Here is a 21637-nt window from a genome sequence, read left to right as displayed (position 1 = left end):
TACTGGATGAGAGCAACTGGAGAGAATCCTCCCCTCTCCCATGAGCTGTATTGACTTGACACTTGGGTTCAAATCTCTTCTCCTAGACCAGTTTTTAAATAGCAGAAAGCAAGCTAGAGTTGACCCTTGAACAACACGGAGGTTAGGGGTGCTGACTCCCAGGGAGCTGAGAACCCATGTATGACTTTTAGGTCCTCAAAAACTTAACTAGAGATATCCTTCAGGACCTGGAATGATTGGCTCCAGGACCCTGTGGATACCAAAATCCAAGGATGCGCAAGTCCCTTATATAAAAGTGTAGAACATGTAGTCTGCTTTCCACATCCATGGACTCTGAACCAGGGACTGAAAATACTGTTTTTGATCTGCAGCTGGTTGGATCCACGGATGCAAAACCTGGGAGGATACACAGGGCCGACTGCATATGTACTGAAAAAAATCCGCACATAAGTGGACCTACACAGTTCAAACCTGTGTTGTTCAAGGGTCTGCTGTACTTTGTACTGCAGCAGGATACGGTATAAAACATACTGGCTTTAGGGACACTCAGAGCTGAGACTGCAGGCCCTCTGCTACTATCTGTGATCCTAGGAAAGTCACTCTGAGCCTCACACTCCTCCTCTGTAAAAACCAGAGGACTTGAGTAGAGCAGACACTGCTGGATACCTACCCAACAGTCCTTCTTTCTTGTCTAACAGACATGATTTGCCTTTCTAAGCCACACAAGTTAGAGGTAACTCCTAGTTAATCTAAGCCACTCATGATGGATGATCTTATTTGCTTTGCCAATGACAGGAGTGGGAAGATGACCCAGTTCTAGCAAATGACACATGATGCCAGATTAGCTGGGGCTTCCAGGGATTTTCTTACTTTACATGAAACATGGGAAATACTTAGTCCCTCTTCTGCAAGACATTGTTTTGTCAGCATTTCCTCCCTGGAATTATGGAAGCCATCTGGGACCCTTAGGTGAACTAGCATGAGGATAAACCAACATAGAGGGTAGCAGAACAAAAAGACTGCAAGAACCTGGTTTGTTGGTTTTATCATTGAGCCACTGAAGTAACCAACCTTGGGGCCATATTAAATCAGGACATCTTGTCATGTAATAGTTTCCTTATTTAAGCCAACTTAATGGGAGTTTTGTTATATGCAACTGAAGGTAATTGATAAATCACATGAATGCTGTGCTGATGCAATTAAATAAGATAAACAGATACTGTACAAAACGCCTAGCCAAATACTTCAAAGTTCCCAAGCCTCCTTTTTCAGTTCACTTCCATTAACAACCTATAGGCTTTTTCAAAAAAACTGGCTGGGATCTCCTACTGCCTCCTTTAAGAAAGTTACTTGCCTTCAATATGTGGGGACGAGGGATGGAGGGCTCCTTAGAAAGGTCCCTCAGATTTCTGTCCCAAAAAGACACCTCCAAGAAGATAGTGGTGAAGCTGCTGCAGTCCAGAGCAGAGGACAATGTGTTCCTGCAGGGTAAACCACGCTGGCCTAAAAAACCTCGATATAGCATCCTGGGGAAGATAGTCATGGCGCTCAAGTGAACAACTTCTAAAATGTACCTTATCCCCAGCAAGTCCACTTTTCCAGCTACTCCTTGACATAGCTGCTTTACAGGAGTGCCTCTCTCATGCTCTGCATTTCTAAGCTTGCCAGGTTTCCTCAGCCGATAGCCAGAGGAATAAATGTCTTGAAAGCTAGAAACAGGGAGAGCTATTTGTGACAATTCAATGCGACTTGCCATTCCAACAGCACACGCAACAGTCTGGAAATTGCTCAGACTCAGAACTTGAAAATAGTCTTCTCTTTGTACTGTAACCCTTTCCTTTAGCCCCCAAACCTAACTGCCAAGAGATTTGGGGTCTGCTAAGCCAAGAGATACCCAACAAATACCCACCCTCACTCTGCTCCAAGCCACTTGCTAGATAAAAACGTGCTACAATACATGTGGCTGAATGACAGGGCAGAGGGAAGGCTGCCCCACCAATACTGCAAAGGGATGTCCAGGGTGCTAGGACAACCCTTAACTTAATACTTTGAGCTCCAGGACCAGACAAATCAGGCCTTGGGCTCCCATCATCTTTTTCTCTTGAGTAGCAACCAACAGCCAAATCTTGAAACTTTTTTTTAACATCAATCATTAATAAAATTGAAATGTATGGTAAAAGAAAAAAAGTGCCATAATGATCATCCTCCCCTTTGCTCTGCTAACTACTTCTGCTTCACTAAGGGTCATACATTTATTTTAAGTCTTATTTCAACTGGGAAAAGTCTCCCCCATGTTCCAATTTGCATTTAAAGTACAACCAAGCCCACTCACCCTTGCTTCTAAAAAGGAGCATGGAGTCTGGCTGGCTTGCTCCCAAGGGAATTTGTCAGGTGGTAGCCACAGGTTAGGTCTGCAATTTGAAAAGTCACAACACTTGGCCTCCAGGGGAATGCTAGGGCCCACTTATGTACATAATAGCTGCCACTGAAAATTTCTCACTGGGCCCTGTGCCAGAATCCTCCTCTGAGCAATCTTCCCACAGAATAACAATGCTAGCAGTAGCAGGGAGGAATGCCACAACTTACATGCTTGACTACTGTACCATCAGCTTAAGGTACAAAAACCATAGAACTTCCAAGTTGGGGTGAGAGTGAGAAATGATGGTAATATGGTTAAGATTCTGCTTACCTGAAGATTCAGAAATGCTGAGTCCATCCTGTGTACTCAATAGCACCTTTTGATTCCCCGCCCCCAACCCCATGTATGCATAAACTACAGATTTCTAGTTCATTTCAATTCTATTCACAAATACATGCTATGGCCCTAAGATGGCAAAAATGGATAGGATGTAGTTTCTGTTCCCAGGAGCTCACAGGCTCAGGGGGGAAACAAGACACGAAAATAAAGACAGCAAGCTGCTAAGTGCTATCGAGTGCACTGGAACACCATCTATGACACTGGTTAGGAACAAAAATAGGTTTGTTTATTTTATTCTTTTACAAGTATCTCCTGAGGACAGGAGGAAGCTGGAGGTGGTGGTGGCGGTTGTGGTGAACAACTTGGAAGTCCTAGTCTTAGCATTATTCAAATTAGGTTTTCCAAAGCTCATTTTCAAGAAATACTGGAGAATGACCATAAAGTTATAAAATCCAAGAGAAGATGGGGTGGAGAATGATAAACGGAGTAGGAAAAAATACCCCTTCCTCACTGCTGCAGTTCATGGTGTTAATCACACCTTCTGGGATCCTATTCCATGCTCTGGATTTTTCTTCCACCTCATTAAATCAGTCAAAAATATACAAGGTATCTACTAGTGATTTGACATTCATTTTAGGTTCTGCTTCCTCTCCTCCTCCCTTAAATCGTTTCCTAGTTGTACACAATGTTTCTCTCACTCTACTCTTTTCTAAACCATCTTGTTCACTTCTATGGCTTTAACTATCATCTATATGAATAGGAATCCCATTATCTATAATTGCAGTTTTGTAGTCTTCCCTGAGCACCAAAACATAAGTGTTTACTGGAAACCTTAACCTCATTGCCCCATGGGAACCTCAAAACTCAGTCTATACAAGCAAGGCTAATTGTCTTTCTTCACAAAATTCACCACCTTCCTTCTACAGTCTCCCCCCTCCCCATCTTGGTTAAAGGAATGTCCCAATATACTCACTTGCTCCAGCAGAAACCTGGGCATCAACCCCTACTCCTCTCTTCCCCTTCCATCATCCATTCAGTCTTATCAGTTCTATCTCCTGAGTGTTTCTCAAATCTGCCCTTTTTTCTCTAACTTCATTGCCTTATAGCCTTCTTCCAGTCCCTCATTATCTTTCTCCTGTACCAAGGGACCATTTGGCTACTCATACCCCCACACCAAACTTTAAGCACCTTAAGGAGAGAGACAGATTTCCCCCATTTTTGAATTGTGTCTGCCTTTCCCTCCACAATACTGCTGGACACAATACTTCGCGTGTTTGTGGAAGAATAAATGGAGGCCCTGTCAAGTATGATTACACACAATCCGCAGTTTCAACACTCTGGAATTTGTCTCATCCACTTTCCTCCTTTAGAAGTGATGGTTCTGCTCTTGTAGCAATCTAATATTCTAACCTAAAGTTTATCAGAGATATAATTAATCTAACAGTTTGCTTTGCTAATAGGAAAAGAGAGAGAGAGAGACAGAGAGAGAGAGACCGCACTTTAGAAATAGAAGCCACCGTTGTCTTTATAAAACAGAATTGTGCTGCTGCTGTTACTTTAGAAGGAACTGTACATTACAGCTGCTGGGATAATTTTACAATAGACTGGACAAGGTACAGCTCAAAGCAGGACACAAACACAAGTCTCAAAGGGAAACAAACGCAAACAAGAACACAGCTGTGGGGCTCCAGGGACATTTCCTTATCCATGCTGGACTTGAGAGGGAGAAAAAGTTTAAAAAACTAAAGTAATACCCAGAGTAGTCACACATGCCCACCAGATGGCTGCTAAGTGCCAACATCACACACCAATCAGGTTGGACTATGTGCACAGGAAAGTCATTTCATTTTTCCTTATTGCTACTACACCAGGGGGCTTGGTGCATTCGACACATTGTCTTTACTTGCACAATCCTTGGAGAGTTCATTTTCCTTTTTAAAGAAGAAAATCTGCCTTCCCCACCTGATTGATTGATTTTTGAGTCATTCTCTCCACTTCCTTTCTTGGGCTCCCAAACAGCAGCCAGAGGTTCTAAGTCAGTAGGAGTAGAGTAAGAGGACAGCACCAACCTAGCGTCTCCCTCCCTGCTCAGGGAGAAAGCAAGTCCTAATAAATGGGGGGAAAAGAGAAAATCAGAGCATCCCCTCTCCCCAATCCACTTAGAAGGCCAAACAGAAAAGAGTGTCCTGCAAATCCCTGCCATGATCAGACTTTAAGAAGGAAGGCATCCCAGCTGCCATCCTGGATTGACCGAGGCCCAGTAAATATAAATAAAAATAGCTTCCCCTGATGTCGTTTCCAAAACTGCACCTTGGCTAGTTTGAGATGACTTTTCCCCTGAAGGAGGAGAAGCTTCCATCCTTCTTTGTTACCCACGACACCAGGTCTAAAACACTGTCCTATCGGCCTTGCAGATATTCCTTGGGCCAGTCAAGAAGTCAGTGTCCCCTTGACGCTGCCCATCTTGCGTGCTAGTCTTTTACAGAATTCTGGACAAGAAAAAGGAAACTCCAGGAACACTGCTGCTTCACCAAAGAGGAGCTAGCTAGGAAGAGGGAACCAGGAGCTTGGCAGAGGTTTCACACGTTAGGTGCCTTCTTCAGCATTATTCTGTTCTAAGGCTAAATGTCCAGCAACAAGAGCCCCAGGCTTATCCCGAGGCCAGCGTAGCACCTCAACCCACAATGGGTCAGGCTGGACTGGAAAAATGAGCAGTGCTCTCCTTTCCCACCTCTGATCCAAATTCTCTCCATTCTCTTCCCATCACTCTCTTCTTTCCCCATGTCCATCCCCTAACCCTCCAACCCTGGATACTCAAGTACCTCAACCCTAAGAGAGCCTCTGAAAACAGAAGACCTAGGTAGAGAGAAATGGAACCAGATCTAGAAAAAACAATGACAGAAACCAACTCCAAGGAGTGGACAGGTGTGGAAGTTGCCAGAAGCCCCCTGATTTCCTGCCATTTGGGTATGCCTGCTGCTCTGCCCTTGTGTAAGCTGGAGGGCAGTCCTCCCCAGAGAGGACATCACTGGGCTTGGGGAACAGACTCTTGGTTTTCTGCAGCCAAGGAGCGAGGCCTGACTTTGCCAGCTAACAGTAGGATCATTGTAGCCATGCAAAGAATTCATCATCACATAGGCAGATAGGCAGGCAGATCGGCAAGCAAGCTGAGTGAATAGAAAAAAACAACAAAAAACGAAACCAGGGAAAGACAGAGGAAAAGCAAGGCAAGAGAGTGGAACAAAGGGAGCAAGAGGCCTGTCTAAGAGAATGAGGCTGGGGTCATCCCAGAGCTTCCTCAAAGCTTAAGTGAGAAGCACCACATAAACCAAATCTAAGAAAGCCAAAGCTTGTTGCCAACACCAGCTCCCAACCTGCAGCACCATCTTTCAAACAAGAATAATCCTCAAGGTCAGGGTAGTTTTCAAGTCTCAAAGAATAAAAACAAAAAAAAATCAGAGCAAGAAAGAAGTCATTTTTTTGCCCTTGCTCAAGCTGCTTCTTTTGCTTTTATTTCTTGAATGGCACATGTAGTGCCAAAGGGCTCAAAAATGCATTTCAAGCCCCAGCTCTAAAACCAATTGGAGAGAGTGAGGAAAAGAGAAAAAGGGGAGAACACAAACTTGCTGTTGAGAGTAGGTGGCTACCACCAGCTCCCTATGAATATTTGCAAATGCTGGTGAATGACTGGACCCTCCAGGAATAGTGCCCTGATCCCAGCCCCAAAATGCACCCAAGAGAACATGCAGAGCCCATTGTCCCAAGAGAGCTCCCCTCCCCTAAGGGTGGCTGCACACGAAGTAGACATCATTATGAAGGTGATGGACAGGGCAGACGGAGTGTTGGCATCACTCTCTTTAGGCACTTGTGTAAGGAATGTAGGCTCTCCAGTGAGCTGCCTCCTCCCAGGGCCCTCCATTCTGTTCTTCAGCTGGGCTGTGCCCATGGGCACCCCATGCTGTAGCCAGTAGGAAAGAAGTAAAGGAGGAGTTACTCAACAGTCCTGATGCCTTCCTCCATAGTCAATGTTTGTGCTACGTTTTGTGAAGTCGCTGAACAAAGTAGCCAACCAGAACAGAACCTGGGAGAGACTGTTTTGCATAGCAAATCTGGATCTGTACAAGGGCTGCTGGGGAGGGGAAATGGTAGCTCTAACTGCACAGGCCTGGATTCAAACCGGCCTTCCTCCAGCTGGCTTCCAAGCCTGAGCTAGGTCTAAAGTGTCGTGGTTTCATCACCAGATTGGGGCAAACCCAAACCCAGGCTCCTCACAAAGAGGCATTTCCACACTGAAGCTCCAAGTTCTCAGCCCAAGCAGTGGGAAAGGAGAAAATGAACAGTCAAGGAAAGAGGGGGCCTTGCCTCAAGGCCTGCAGGTACCAAGTGAGAACCCCCTACATTTCCAGTTCTATAAGACAGCCAAATCCCATCTCTATTCAGGGGGAGACACACACACACACACACACACACACACACACACACACACCCATGCCACCCACTCACATGCCCTAGTGGGAAACCAGAAAAAATTCATTTGTGTAAACAGAAGCAATAGGGAGCAGCAAAATCACCCAGCCTGTTCATAGGACACGCTGGAATCTGGGATGAGCCAAAGTGTCAGAGGACAGTCCAGAGGAAGGGAAGATGCACTTGCAGGAAAGAATGCAGGGCAGTGCAGAGGGAGCCTGTAACAAGAAAAAGGTATTTTCTGCACAGAGGAAGGATGGAGCCTGAGCCCCACCTTGGGGAGATAAACACCCCTTACCTAGGCCAAAGAACAAGTCAGGTACATAGTTCCTTCTAATGGCTCAATGTTTCTGGGATGTAAACTCATTGGGCATGGGAGGGATTTCCAGATTTTGGCAATAGACTCAAGTTATGATATAAAAATAACATTTAGTTTTTGCTTTTTCCTTATTTTAGACCTAAGGATCGTTTGTTATAAGACACCCCAGTTAAGAAATATTGAAACATAAGAGACTTGACCATCAAGGGAAAAAAGAAGCCAAGAGTGAGAAAAGCTATGAAAGTAACTCCAGATTCAGGCAGGTGGGAAGGTGGAGGGTATTGGGAGGAAAGGAGGCATAAGTGGAAAGGCCAAGGGCCAGTCATCACAGCAGCTCCGAGACTTGTCAGGTCTGAAAGTGCAAATGTCAATGGATTTTAACCATCTTGAGGTTGTAATCTTTTTAAAAGCTCAATGAATATGGAAGTAAATTCCTTCAAATGCAAAATAGCTGGCGCTCTGGTTGGAGGCTTGTTGGGTTAGGGGTATTTCTTCCCCACCTACCTCCTCTCCCCCCCCACCCCATCCCCCCAAAGAAAGGTACAAAAGGTTGCAGTTCTGCAGCATTACCGTTACAGGGAAGGCACTGGTTACCCACCAGCGGGTGGAAGGAAGACAGGGTCGTGTCACTTCAGGGCTAAGTGCCATAGTGCCTTAAGTCTTATTAGGGGCTAGATGTCTGTCAGGGAGGAGGTGAAAGGTAGGGTAGAAAAGGTGGAGAGCGAGCAATGAGGGGAAGGAGGGGGAGGGGTAGCAGCGGGGGAGGAGGAGCAACCAAAACCATGAGATTAAAAATCTTCCTACAAACTGGATTCTCAACCCATTAAAACATCTTGTATCCTAAAATATTGATCTGGGTCTGGTTTCGTTTTTCTTCTTAAACAAATCTAGACCTTTTCTGATTAAGGCTCCTAAAAAATCCTTCCCTCCTCCCACCCACTTTCTCAAGCCCCTCACTTTCCCATCTAAAGTATCAAACCCAAACCTACCAGCTTTTGTCCGAAGGGCTGCAGAGCCGACCTTACCAAGCTGTCAGGCATGAGTCTTTAGCACTGTGAGTCACGTGAGACACCTGTGTGTATGGTGGGCACCAGTGCTGCCCCTCTTGGTCCAGTGGGGTCAGGGCCATGTGACAAGATGGGGTGAGGGGTGGGGGGCATGAGGTGGATATCAGAGATTTCTTGGCTGGTGGTCTGGCTTACTGGTCCTGTTCCCCACCCCTCTGCCTCCTCTGTAGAAGGAAACAAGGCCTTCTGTGCTCCTCCCTACCCCACCTCCCTCCTCCCTGATTCCTCTGGATTTGGGCAGCACAGCTCTTGGGGCTTGGAAAACTTTCTTCTATCCAATGAGGTAACAGCGTTCTGCCTTCAAGCGAAGTACATGGTGCGCAGAGTATCCTGGTGAACCTGCACGGCTTTGGCCAGGGCCTGGGGGTCCCGCCCATTGCTCTGCCCCGATATGTGGCTCCCCTCTCCACTGAAAAGGAAAAATGAAAGAAGTCCTTCCTGGTGAACTGAGCTGCCGCTAATCCCTTCCCCCATCCCCAGAGTGCCAATTCCCACACCAACTTAAGGGGGGAAAAAAAACAACAACCCAGATTTGGGCAGGTGAACCCAGGGACACCAAATTGAACAATACCCATTTCCTTCTACTCAAGGAAAGTTGGGTCTGTACCAGAGACTGAAGCAAAAAGGAAGCCAGCCTGATCTCAGGCCTCACCTGTCATGTTCCTTGTCCACTAGGTGGTATCGTGCCCGAAAAGCCACCAGGCGGGCATAGTAGGCAGGTGCTGGGATAGAGACGGAGCGTGTGCATCGTACATAAGTGTGGCATAGCTGGTACGTCAAGATCTGGAGCTCATCCGCTGTGAAACGGTTGTCATCCCAAAGGACATAGTAATGGGATGGTCGGCTGGTACCCTGGGAAGATAGGAAGGTGAGGGGCCCCAGGTTGGGCAGAGGGGATGGCTGATGATAAGGAACAGGATCACTGTTAAGAGTATGGCTAAGTTGGAAGACCCACCCATGAACAGGCAAACACAAAGTCACCTATATCACAAAGCACCCTTCTTATGGGCAACCTGCCTAAGATGTTCAAAGTACACTTCTGTTCAAGTACACGGAGGGCTACTGAGACAATAATCCTGATTTGAATGCCACTTGATGACTGATATATTGTAGAGGCAGTGGTAAAAGTCAACTAATTTTTGGCCCATTGGAAACCCCAGGACATAGCCCAGCTACCTGGATGCCTGCGTGGCTGCACAGATAGAAGTCAAACTCAAATGGGTGGGTGATGTTGGTGTCCACAGTGGTCCCAGCTGGGATGTTACCACTCTTCCCAATCTGTATAGAGACAAAGACAACCAAGATCCCAAAACCTGCCTGGCCCTAACTAGGGCCCCAACTCAGTTCTACTCTGACTCCACCAGAATCCCAAGAGTAAAGCAGAAGTTGCTGTTCCGGAGGGTATTGGGTCTTGAAATAATGGACTTCTAAAGTCACACAGACCTGTGTTTAAGAGCTGGTTTCACCGTTTATTAGCTATATGATCTTAGCAAGTCATTTAACCTTTCTGAGGTTAAACTGGAGATGATGACAGTACCTACCTCACAGGGCTGCTGTGAGGAAGACGCCTTGTACAGTGTCTGGCACATAGTAGAAGTTCAATAAATGGTAGTTCCCTTTCCCTTCTCTGGGAGCTGGTCTATATATGGGGTCTATAGGCCAGGGAGCTAGGAGGAGGGAGAGGAAGTATAAGGGAAGGAGGGGAGAAGGGGGGAACAAAGGGAAGGAGGTGGTAGAGGAAGGACCACAAGAGCTAGGGGGAAGAAAGGGGCCAGAGAGGATGAAGAGGCCAAGGACTAAATCCCCAGACAGCATCTCAAGGGCTTCTTTCATAGTAAGAGAAGGGAGACAGGATAAGGGTATGGGCAGCTTCCGCAATCCCTCACTCACTCGCTCATTCTTGTCAGCACAGAAAAGGCGGGTGTGATGGCGTTTTTGCACCACAATATAAGTGATCCCAGGTTGGTAGTCCTTTTCCAGTTTGATGCAGGCATCACGAATAGCCAGCAGCTCATAGTGGAGGATCTAGGCACAGGGTGAGGAGAGAGACAAAGAGACATACAGCTCCTCTTGAGTTCACACGTCTTTCTGATGTTGCCACTTATAATAGGGCTTTTTGCTCAGTTTCCCTTTATAAGACACCCAACCATTAGAGCTGATGGGTTCTTCCTGCCCAAATCAGCCTTCTCTGTAGTTCACCTGTGTTCCTATAAAACCTTGGCCATCAGCAGAGAGCTTGGCCTCAGCAGAGCACTCACCTGGTTCCTGTGCATAAAGAGATCCCAAATCAAGACAGAACCAAAGTTCACAGAGAAATCACTAAAATCACAATGCCCAAAATAAGGTCAACTACAGGATCAGGAGGAAAATGGGTATTCCCTTGTGAGCTTCAAGAGCAAACAAGGTTGGAACCATGAGACAAGAGCAGGCACATAGTTCAGGGATGGGTGCAGAGGGAGTAGATGAATTAAGTCCTACAAAAAAGCAGGATTATAAGAAAATGGAACAGCTAAAGAAGAAGCCACAGGTACATAACCATAGGCAATGGTTGTCTTGTGGCCTTGGATTTATCAGCTATAGGAGGTCAAAACTGGATGGCAGAGTGGATAGAATTTGGAATCAATTAGAACTAGGGTTAAACCCAAGTTTTATCTAGCTGTATCCCCTTGCGCAAATTACTTAAACCCTATAATTCCCATTTTCTCCATAACTACCAAAGTTACTAATAAGACTAGCCTTCACAAAGCTGCTGTGAAGACTAAACAGATAATTAAATAAAACCATAGAAAACCTAGTAAGGGCTTAATAACTGCTGATGGCTTTGTTAAGCAGTTTGAATTTTAACCCAAGGGTATATGAAGCTAATAGACACTTCTGAACAGAGAAATGATACAGTAAATTTATCCAGTATTTTAGGAAACACTGGATGCCTTGGAGGAAATAGCATAATGGTTAACAGCATGGACTTTTGGGCAGACTAACTTGTCTGAATCCATGTTCCATCACTTACTAGCTTGGGTGACATTGAAGAAATCATTTAATATTCCAAGCCTCAGTTTTCTCATCTGTCAAATGGAATAATTATTATCTCATAGGGCTACTATAAGCATTAAATAGAACTCATATGATGTGCTTAACACAGTTGATGGCACATAAAAGGTACCAAATAAATGGTGGCTATATTGTTATTAAATGGTAGTCAAGGAGAACAGTTCAGCATACTAAACAACAGAATATGCAGTCTTAAATGAAAAAATATATATGAAGGCTTGGCAGGCAGAAAGAATAGGAGGAACATTGTGAAGAAAAATCAACAGGAGTGGGTCTCAGAGCGTGGCCTCCAGTCAAGCAGCATCACCTGGGAACTTGTCAGAACTACAAATTCTAGGGCCCTATCCTAGACTCACCGAATCAGCACATCTAAGGGTAGAGCCCTCCAGACTGTTTTAACAAGCCCTCCCCATGACCTGGATACATGCTCAAGTTTGAGAACCACTGGTCTAAAGAATCAGTCTTCGACATGAGCTAACTAGTAAACAGGCACCGAGGGTCTTCTGTTCCAAGAAGCAGGGTCTATGGATGCTTGCACACACCATTTCACCATTGTGATCTCTGCGCCCAAGCCTATTCCATTTAGCGAAGTTCCCAAGTAGCACCTCCAAGTGCCAATAGCTTAGAAAAGGTCGCAGTACTCTCTGCTACCATTAGACCCTTAATATAAAGGTTTTTTTCCCGCCTACTGTGGGCCCTACCTGGGGGAGCTGGCCTTCAGGAACCCCATCTCGGTAGAAGATGATGCGCGTAGGCTTGAAGCGGGTGGACTTGTAGAACTGGATGAGCAGCTCACGCACCATGTAGGATAAGTCTTCAATGATCTCCTGCCGAGGTCGCTGCACCCGCACGGTAGCACAGTATCGGCTGGGGTGGGCATCCATACTGCCTACCACCTGATAATCAAAGGAGCAGGATCAGGCCCCAGAAACTCCACCCTCCTAACATAGTCAGACTGTAGGTTTGGGGAAAGGCTTCTCAGCAAGAAAACTACACTATCGAAATGAGTAGGGTTTTGGATTCCATGAACCCTGGTTTCAATCTCTGTTCTATCACACATGCAGAAGTTACTTAATCCATCTCATCTTCTTTTTCCTCCTCTCAAATGGAGACAGGAATAAGAATACCACCTGCTTTCAGTGCTGTTACAGTACATATAAAGCACCTTGCTCAGGGCCAAGCCCACAGTAGTCACTTGGAAAGTGTGATTTCCCTCCCCCTTGCAGAGGTGCATGTGAAGGTTTGGCACTACTAGTTTACAGAGTAACCTCATCCAACCACAGGTTTGTCCTTTTTCTCATTCAAGTGCTAACCTACCCAGGACCCATGGTGAAGAGTGTTCTTCCAGGTGGTGGGAGTAACATCATAGTCAAAGGGGACAGTGGTCAGAGCCTAGGATGGACGACCACAAGGAAAATAAGGATAAGCACAATATAGGTTTTCCCTGCATTTACTGAGATAAGCCCAGTCTGCCTAGAGAAACGTGAGGGTTGAGGAAAGAGAAGTGGGAAAGAAGGCCTGATTCCTCTAGCAATTCAGAAGCCCCTAGGGGACAGGGAGCAGAGAACTCAGGAATTAGAGAGACAACTAATCTACTAGGTGGCTGGGAGTAGGGAGGGGGAAGAGGATTTCAGAGAAGAGATATGGTCACTACGATATCCCAAAAGTGAGCATGGGGAAAGAGAGAGAAACTCAAATACAGAGCAGGAGTGATGGAAACTGTGACAAGTCTCTGTCCACAGCCTACACTCTCACTGAAAAACAACAAAAAACACCATATAGTTTTATGAAGATACCAACAGAGTGTTAATGGGGATGATTAGCTGAAAGGAGATCTTATGAAGGGTCAAGTGGCAGAGCTAAGGGAAGGAAATCATGAGTACTCTTGGGAACTCAGAGCTAAAGGAGAACCTCACAAAGAAGCTGGAGAGTATCACTCACTGCAGTGATAGAAGGTTTTTTCCCATCGCCTGCTGGCGGGTGTGTAACATCTGCTCCCAGGAATATCACTGGTTGTTGAAAGACTGCAGAGCTGAACAAGGAAAAGAAGACAATGGTGGAGAGTTGGGTCTTCTCTTCCTGGCACCATCTAGCACCCATTTTGATCCTCTCCCTTGTGTCTGATTCACTCTGTCTGGCCAGGGTCTTATCTTTTCAGCAATCCCCAGAACGGCACCTTGTGTGACAAGGGAAAGTGGGCAATAGAGTTCATACCGCTGGTGTGGGACTAGGATGTTGTTAATGCCACCAAGTTTGACATTGATCTTCAGGCAGAGGTTGGACAGAGTCTGAGGCGAGGTCTTGACCACGTTCTTCACTTGCACACACTGTGTAGCCATTCCTAAGAGTGTATCTCCAACACGTTTCACCTCAGCTACGAGCAGGGAGAGAACTAATTAGGGCATCACAAATACTCACTGAATACCTACGAGATGCCAGGCAGTCTATGAGGGGCTAGGGACCACAGTGGTGACCAGAAACACATAGAGTCCCTACTTTTATATTGCTTATTATCGAGTGACTAATTTTAAAAATCACAAAAAGTACAATGATAAATGCTGCAACGGAAAACTTCACAGAGCTATGAGAGTATATAACAGAGGGGAATAAACTAGCCAGAAAAGAAAGAAGTGAGAAAGTACTGCATGAACTGAAATCTAAAGGAAAAAAGGACTTGGGGGGGGGGGGGGTTGGGAGACAGCATTCCAGGCAGAAGGCACAGCATGCAAAACACACTCTGATAGGAGATAGCATTGTATGTTTGAGAAACTAAAAGGCCAAAGTAACTACAAAGGAGAGCAAAGGAACCATGGTGTGAGAAAGAATGTGGTCATTAGGCTGACCTAGGGAAGAAATGAGGGTAGCTTATATTAAGAAGGCAGTTTTTGAAATGGAGAGAAATAGATTCAAGAGGTATTTAAGAGACACAGAGACTATAAACATGTGAGTAAGGAGAAAAAGTTTTTATGGTTAATATCTGTGATTTTAGCTTTGGTAATAGAATAGATACAGCATATATTCTTTTTGAGACATTTTGAGTTTGAAGTGCTTTTTTGTCATCCCAATGATGGTATCAACTAAGCAACTGGGTACAGGTAGAAACTGAAGAGTAGTCTGAAACAGAGATGCAAAATGTATGCAGCATTTAGGAACAGGTGGTAAGTGAAGGCATGATCTTGATGGGATTACCAAGAAAGAGAACAGAGTTAAGAGAGAAGAGAGCTTAAATCTGAAACCCGAGGAACTCCCAGTATTTGTAGAATAGGAAGAGGAGGCTGCAAAGGACTTCTGGACAGGAGAAAAATCCAGAGAACTAGGAGGGAGATCAAGGCAGTTGTATCATGAATATCAAGGAAACAGTGAGTGTTTGAAGCAGAACCAAGTATTCAACAAAGTCAAATGTCGCTAAGAGATAAGAAAAATGAAGATTAGAAACGCCCTTTTGATTTAGTGAAATCAAGGCAAAAAATTAATGTATAGAAGCAAAAATTATTTTGGTGATACAAAGTACCAAGTAGGAGACGCAGGGTTTGGTATGTTTTCAATGGGAAACTTGAGCATATTTTAAAAAGTTAAAGGGATCCTTTCCATTTCAAAGAGAAATGGAGTAGTTAGTGGTAAGTCAGTGCTTCTACAGAGAACATTCAGAAAAGCCAGATAAAATACAGAAATCACCTTTTTGAAGGCAGCAGAGAGCTCCTTAGAGAACTGGAGGGTCTAAAACTCCAGAGAGAGAGAGACAATCTCACAGAGATGAGCTAATCTCAGCAGCTCCTTTTACTCTGGGTACATTTGCTGATTCTAGTTGTGGGCAGCAGGCTGAGAGCCCAGGCTTTGCACCAGCAGAGGAACTACTGCCAGGGGATAGAGAAAGCATCTGGCAGAAATAGACCAGTTCTAAAGGTGAAAGGTTAAAAAAAAAAAAAATTTTTTTTTAAAGAAAACATAGACTGGGAGCATTTGAGATCTTGCTCCCCGGCATATGTCATCAGTTTGGGTCAAATAAACTCTTACAAAAATTGGAAAAAAAAAAAGAAAAAAAGAAAAGAAAACAGAGACTAGTATTTTCATGACCTTGGGAATTCTTAAACAGGACACAGAAAGTACTACTAGCCATAAAGGAAAAATATTGATAAATTGGACTACATTAAAATTTAAAAATTCCTGTTAAGCAAAAAGATCCATTTAAGAAAGTAAAAAGGCAAGCCACAGAGCAGAGATATGTAATACACATGTATATTCGATAAAGGAATTATATAGACTACCTATAAGTCAATAAAAAAGGGAAAAGACTTGAGCAGGTACTTTACAAAAAAGGCTAGTGAAATAGCCAATAGGCATATAAAGAGATACTCAACTTTATCAATCAAAAAAATCAAATTAAGGGCCGGCCCTGTGGCTCAGGCGGTTAGCGCTCCATGCTCCTAACTCCGAAGGCTGCCGGTTCGATTCCCACATGGGCCAGTGGGCTCTCAACCACAAGGTTGCCAGTTCAACTCCTTGAGTCCTGCAAGGGATGGTGGGGTCTGCCCCCAGCAACTAAGATTGAACACGGCACCTTGAGCTGAGCTGCCGCTGAGCTGCCACTGAGCTCCCAGATGGCTCTGTTGGTTGGGAGTGCGTCCTCTCAACAACAAGGTTGCCGGTTCGACTCCCGCAAGGGATGGTGGGCTGTGCCCCCTGCAACTAGAAACGGCAACTGGACCTGGAGCTGAGCTGCGCCTTCCACAACTAAGCTGAAAGGACAAGAACTTGAAGCTGAACGGCACCCTCCACAACTAAGATTGAAAGGACAACAACTTGACTTGGAAAAAAGTCCTGGAAGTACACACTATTCCCCAATAAAGTCCTGTACCCCTTCCCCAATTAAAAAAAACAAAACAAAAAAAAACAAAACTAAAAGCACAATGCAATAGCACTAAATATCCATAAGAATGGCTAAAATGAAAGAGATTATACCAAGTTTGGTAAAGATATAAAATATCTAGAACTCTCATACACTGCTGATGGAAGTGTAAATTTGTACATATTTTAAAATCCCTCCTAGATACACACCCAATAGAAATAGGTATACATGTTCAAAGGACATGTACAAGAATGTTCACTGAAGCATTTTCATAATAGTAAAAACTAGAAATCCAAACATGTCCATTGACAGTATAATGAATGGGTAAGTACATGTAAACTATTATATTCATAGGATGGAAAGCTATAACATAGGCTACAACTACACAAACATGGATGAATCTCACAGACATAATGTTGAGTGAAAGAAGCCAGACACAAAAAAAGTACGTCATATTAGATTCCACCTATATAAAGCTCAAAGACAGGCAAAACTAATGTATGGTATTAGAAGCCAGAATAATAATGGTTCCCACTGATGGGGAGTTGTTAGCAATTGGGAGCCTGGGGTTATGGTAATGTCCTGGGCCAGAACTGAGTACTGGTTATACTGCTGTGACACTTGGTGAAAATTCACTGAACTGAATACCTAAGATTTCTAAATGTACATTATACTTCAAAAACAAAAAGAGTATATATATAAAATAGTATCAATTTAGTGGAGGAAAAGAAGTTAAAAACACTAAGGAAGGGCAGGATGCAGGACAGTACCAGATCAGAACTGGGCAAATGTCACACCGTCCTTCTACACTTTCAGGGCAACCACAGTGCAACTGGACTTGCTTTGAAAATCACAGAGAGAATTCCATTCTTTTGGCCTCTCAGGAAGGAGGGTGAAAGGTCTTTAGAAAAACCAGATTGCTCTCTTACCTGCAGGTTTAATTCCTAGGCAGATGGCCCCACTGTCCTATTGGTAAAATCAAGGAATAACATTTAACTGGTAAAAACCTAAGGTCCTAATTAAGGTGTAAGACTGTAGAGAGGTATAACATTATTGAGCGCAGGGAAGGGAAAATTCTGAGTAAGCCTTGCCTTCCCCAAGCATGCTGCACTACATACTCCCCAGACAAGCCAAACACTGGATTTTCTGTTTAATGGGGGGGAACCAGAAACTCTGGTAATTACTCAAGGCAGGTCTCCTAAAAAGCATCCTTATTTTCCAACCAAGGGCCATCAATGTAAGGCCCAAGAGAGACATGGATTGGAGGTCAACCAACTTCCATCCATAATTATTGAGTGTCATGTCCATGGAAGGCTCTACCTTAGGTGTATATATGTAGAGGGAAGAAGGTTTAAGAATCAGATCTACTCTCTGTTCAAAGTAATATCAAGCAAGGTAGTAATTGATCAGCAACCTGATAAAATTTCTAGAAGAATCCAGAAAGAGACGAGTTCATCCTCCCAGTGGAATTACTAGAGAAGGCTTCAAGGAATACGTACATTTAAAGTGGGACTTGAAGGATGGAGAGAATTTTAAGCGCAAGGTATAGGATAACAAGTAGAGTACTTAGATGTCCTAGACAAAGATAAATATGTGAGCAAAACCAGAGAGTGGGCAGCACAGACAAGGAATGAGAATTTAGAGTATCTACTATGTGCCAGGCATCGTTGTTAGATGCTGTTTTTTATATAAATAATCCATGAGGCTGAGAAAGGTTAGGTAATTAGCCTAAGCCAGTAAACTGGCATAGCCAGATTAAAATCCAGTTCTATCTAATTTCAGAACAAGTGATCTTCCTGGTATGTGTGGCATACCAGAAAGGGAAAAGTACAAGATAAAGCTGAAAAGGTTAAACCAAGATCAGGGCCCTGAAAACCTTTTATATTGTGAATGGGGACCAATGAAGGTTTTTTTGGGGAGTAGTACTGTTACAAAATCTCATGCAGTAACATATTCAACAAAGATTTAAGAAGAAATATTAGAATTAAGTTGAGAAATGTGGGTGGAGAACAAGGAATATATCTTAAGACTGTAAAAAAAGTACACTGGAGGTGAAACAAAGAAAAGACAGACTGCCTCCAGTCTGGATAAAGGTACCCAGAAACAACTGTGATGTCACAGAAAAGAGAAGTAAATAAAAGGGCTCACTGGTAGACAAAGAAGACAAACTACTAAAGAGATGGTCCACCAGAACACTTTATAAGGGCAGAGATCGCTCTGCTTTTCTCACCAATGTATTCAGGATCAAGCAGTGTTTCCCACATAGTAGGTCATCAACAAACTCTTGATGAAGGAAAGGAGAGAGGTTAAAGAGCCAGACGCGAGCTGCAGAGAGGTCCACGGTTGGATCAAGATTTCAGTAATACATTATAACATATGATAATAATAGGTGGTGACTGAAGTAACTGAAATGGATGAGAACTTCACTAAAATGTAAAGACAGAAAGAGAGGGCAGAGGAGCTACCCTGAGAAGAGTCCTATCCTTGTTACCACTGTCCCAAGAGGACTATACCATACAGAAATCTGGACAATACCAGGCATTCCTGGTAATGATGAAAATAAGTAAGGGGAGACAGGAGAAAATATTAATTAGTCAAGAGAAGAGGAGAACTGAGAAAGGTAGCTGGTGATCCTCTACAGAGGTTTAGGTGAAAGGCAGAAGTAAGGTAGATGACAGAGGCAACGGAGTAAGTGGCTGGTGAAGAAGTGGGTGTAGGGAATGTATACAACTCATTCAAAAAGTATGAAGAAAAACAAGAAAATAGGAAGACAAAAGCTAAAGGAGATGGCGTAAGAGTGGTAATGCGCTCTAGGACAGGGAATCTGAAGAAGTTTGAGGGTTACAGGGTACATAAAGTCCCCAAGGTAGTAAGACGTGATGGGGACAAGAGCACACACAGGTTGAGCAAGGTAAGAAGAGGGACACCTTTTCCTTTGAAGCGTAATAGGTGGAGAGAGAAAACGGAGTAAGAGAAAAGTACTGAGCCAGAGATATATATAGTTAGTCATTCCCATTCTTAAAAGAGGGAAAGAGAGGGAGAAAGCAAAAACTTCCCAAAAAGTCCGAGTCATTCCGAGGCAATGGAACACTAACAGGAAAGAAACACCACACATTCTCCTTGGGTGTCCTCATAGACTGCACTCTCCTAAGAACAGGAATCTGGACTAACCCATCCCTGTATCTGGCCCAGTGCAGCCTGGCATGAAGACCAGCACAGAGGACCACAGTAAATGTTACTGGAAAGGAGTGTGAGCAGGTAAACAGGACCTGGGATGACTCGATGGCTCCTAAGGCTGACATTTCTCCTAGAAGAGGGGCACTGACAGTAAGGGACGGCTCTGGCTAGAGCTAAGAATCCACACTGAGTCTCCCCAGGAGCCTCCAGGAAACTCCCTGAAAAGAGTCCCATCACTGTGACCACTGTCCCAAGAGAACTGTACCATACACTGGCGTCTTCCCTGGCAGGATGACGATAATGAGCTGCAGCCCAGAGTAGGTGTTCTTGAGATGCCGGAACATGGGCTCCACGCTGTCTGCCCCCTGAGCATATTTGCAGAAGCAAGGCTGGCCCTGGATGGGCATCCCTGCATCCTTGGAAATCTTCCGCAGCTGGTCTGTGAAGTTCCTGCAGCACAATTATGGTCATGACAGGAGGCAGTAAGTCCCACCTTAATACCTCTGACCAAATGCCTCCATCATAGGTGCCTAAGCACTGACAGTCACTGAGAGAGTCTAAGGTGGATGAGACATGATCACAGCTAGTGTAAAAAACATGTATAGTTGAGTAGGACAAGACAGAGCTTGCTAAGTGTTGAATGGCACAAGCAGAGAGCTGAGGGAGCCCAGAGAAGGGAACTGTGGGAATTCTCAGGGTCCCCACCATGTCCCACTCAAGCAACGGCTTCTGTTACAAGTCCATAGCAGTAGGCAGAAGCCCAAGTGGAGGGCCTCCTTGCTCAAATGAACATAAATAAGGTTCCAACAGTGATTGGAACACAGGACGTGCTCAATAAAAATGAGCTCCTTCCTACTGGTTCTTTGAAGCTTGAGAGCAAATAATTAAACAAGCTTCTTTCCTTTGGCTTTAGGGCTTCACCCTGGGAAAGGAAGACAAACTTGGGAGAGAGGGTACACACATGCAATAGATTAAAAAAATTAAGTTACATAAATATAATGACAGACTAAAATGAACAACAGGAAATTTAATTTGTGAAAATCCTGCATTTAGATTAAAAACAAAAATGTACAAAGAGAAAAAAGCAAATTGTTTACAGGATGCTATTATATAGCATATAAATATCAATGATACATTGAAAAACCTTTGTAGTGGGAAAATAGTTATTTTTTCACATATTTAGTTAAAAAACATAAGCTAGCTAAATACTGTATAATACTGTTACATAAAATTTAAAATCATTTATATGCATAGAAGTATATAAAATGTATAATTGGATAGGAAAGTCATAATAATTCAGAACAGTAACTGTGTCAGAAGGGAGGAATAGGGTTAGCAGGGAAGACATAAAGGAAATGTCAAGTTTATCTGTTATATTTTATTTACTTTAGAGAAATAAAATATGACAAAAGTCTGGATGATGGACACATGGATGTTTGCCATATTATTCTACATATTTATTTTCAAGATAAATATGTAGAATAAGGAAATATAACCTAGCAGTTGTAAATAAGAGCCCGGCTCTTTGATGGACTACAAACAGTATTTTTTTCCATTTCTCTGCCTTACATACAACTGCAATGTAGCTACTAAAAAACCAGTGTGTTACTAGATTCCATTGATAGTGGGTCTCTACTTAAAGGAAATTGGTATTCCCAGTCTTCTATCTACCAGCTCAGTTGGGATACTGTGTCCAATGTTGGGGGCCACAAAGTGTTGAGAGAAGTCTAAGATGGGGAAGATCTTAAGAGCCTACCCTAAGTAATACAGCTGAAGTATTGGGGCCTCTTTAACCAAAAGAAAAATTCTGAGGGTTGATCCTAGTACTCCCGCATCCATTCCCTCCACCTCCACGGCCACCTTTGTCTCTGGCCCCTCTATCTTAGGATAGGATAACCTTTTACTGTGTTCAGAATCCCATCCCCTCATACACTTAGGAACTCTATTTCCTTTCCAGTTTTTCTGAGTTCTAGATTCAGCCTGTGTTCACTGTGCACATTCTCCCAGGACAG

The 21637-nt window shown here is 44.0% G+C and overlaps 1 protein-coding gene across 4 annotated transcripts in view; it reads right to left on the bottom strand.

The window, feature by feature from the left end:
- Positions 1-2962: 2962 nt before the first annotated feature.
- AGO1 (argonaute RISC component 1) overlaps positions 2963-21637 on the bottom strand; it is a 36636-nt gene continuing 17961 nt past the window's right edge. For 2 of the 4 annotated variants that reach the window (XM_019726508.2, XM_074334389.1), the window contains 8 exons: positions 19891-20075; positions 13817-13976; positions 13544-13634; positions 12304-12498; positions 10442-10576; positions 9728-9829; positions 9204-9403; positions 8701-8960 (listed from right to left, as the gene is read on the bottom strand). In XM_019726508.2, coding sequence (XP_019582067.1) covers positions 8852-8960; positions 9204-9403; positions 9728-9829; positions 10442-10576; positions 12304-12498; positions 13544-13634; positions 13817-13976; positions 19891-20075 — 1177 coding nt within the window. In that variant the 3' untranslated portion in view covers positions 8701-8851. Of the gene's footprint in view, positions 8961-9203; positions 9404-9727; positions 9830-10092; positions 10219-10441; positions 10577-12303; positions 12499-13543; positions 13635-13816; positions 13977-19890; positions 20076-21637 lie in introns of those variants that run through there. The other 2 variants (XM_019726509.2, XR_012497133.1) reach the window with 2 other exon arrangements.

This window comes from Rhinolophus sinicus, linkage group LG06 (assembly GCF_036562045.2).
Source record: "Rhinolophus sinicus isolate RSC01 linkage group LG06, ASM3656204v1, whole genome shotgun sequence".
NCBI classification, from domain to species: domain Eukaryota; kingdom Metazoa; phylum Chordata; class Mammalia; order Chiroptera; family Rhinolophidae; genus Rhinolophus; species Rhinolophus sinicus.
Note: the sequence above shows the minus strand (reverse complement) of the source record. Positions and strands in the feature narration are given on the sequence as shown.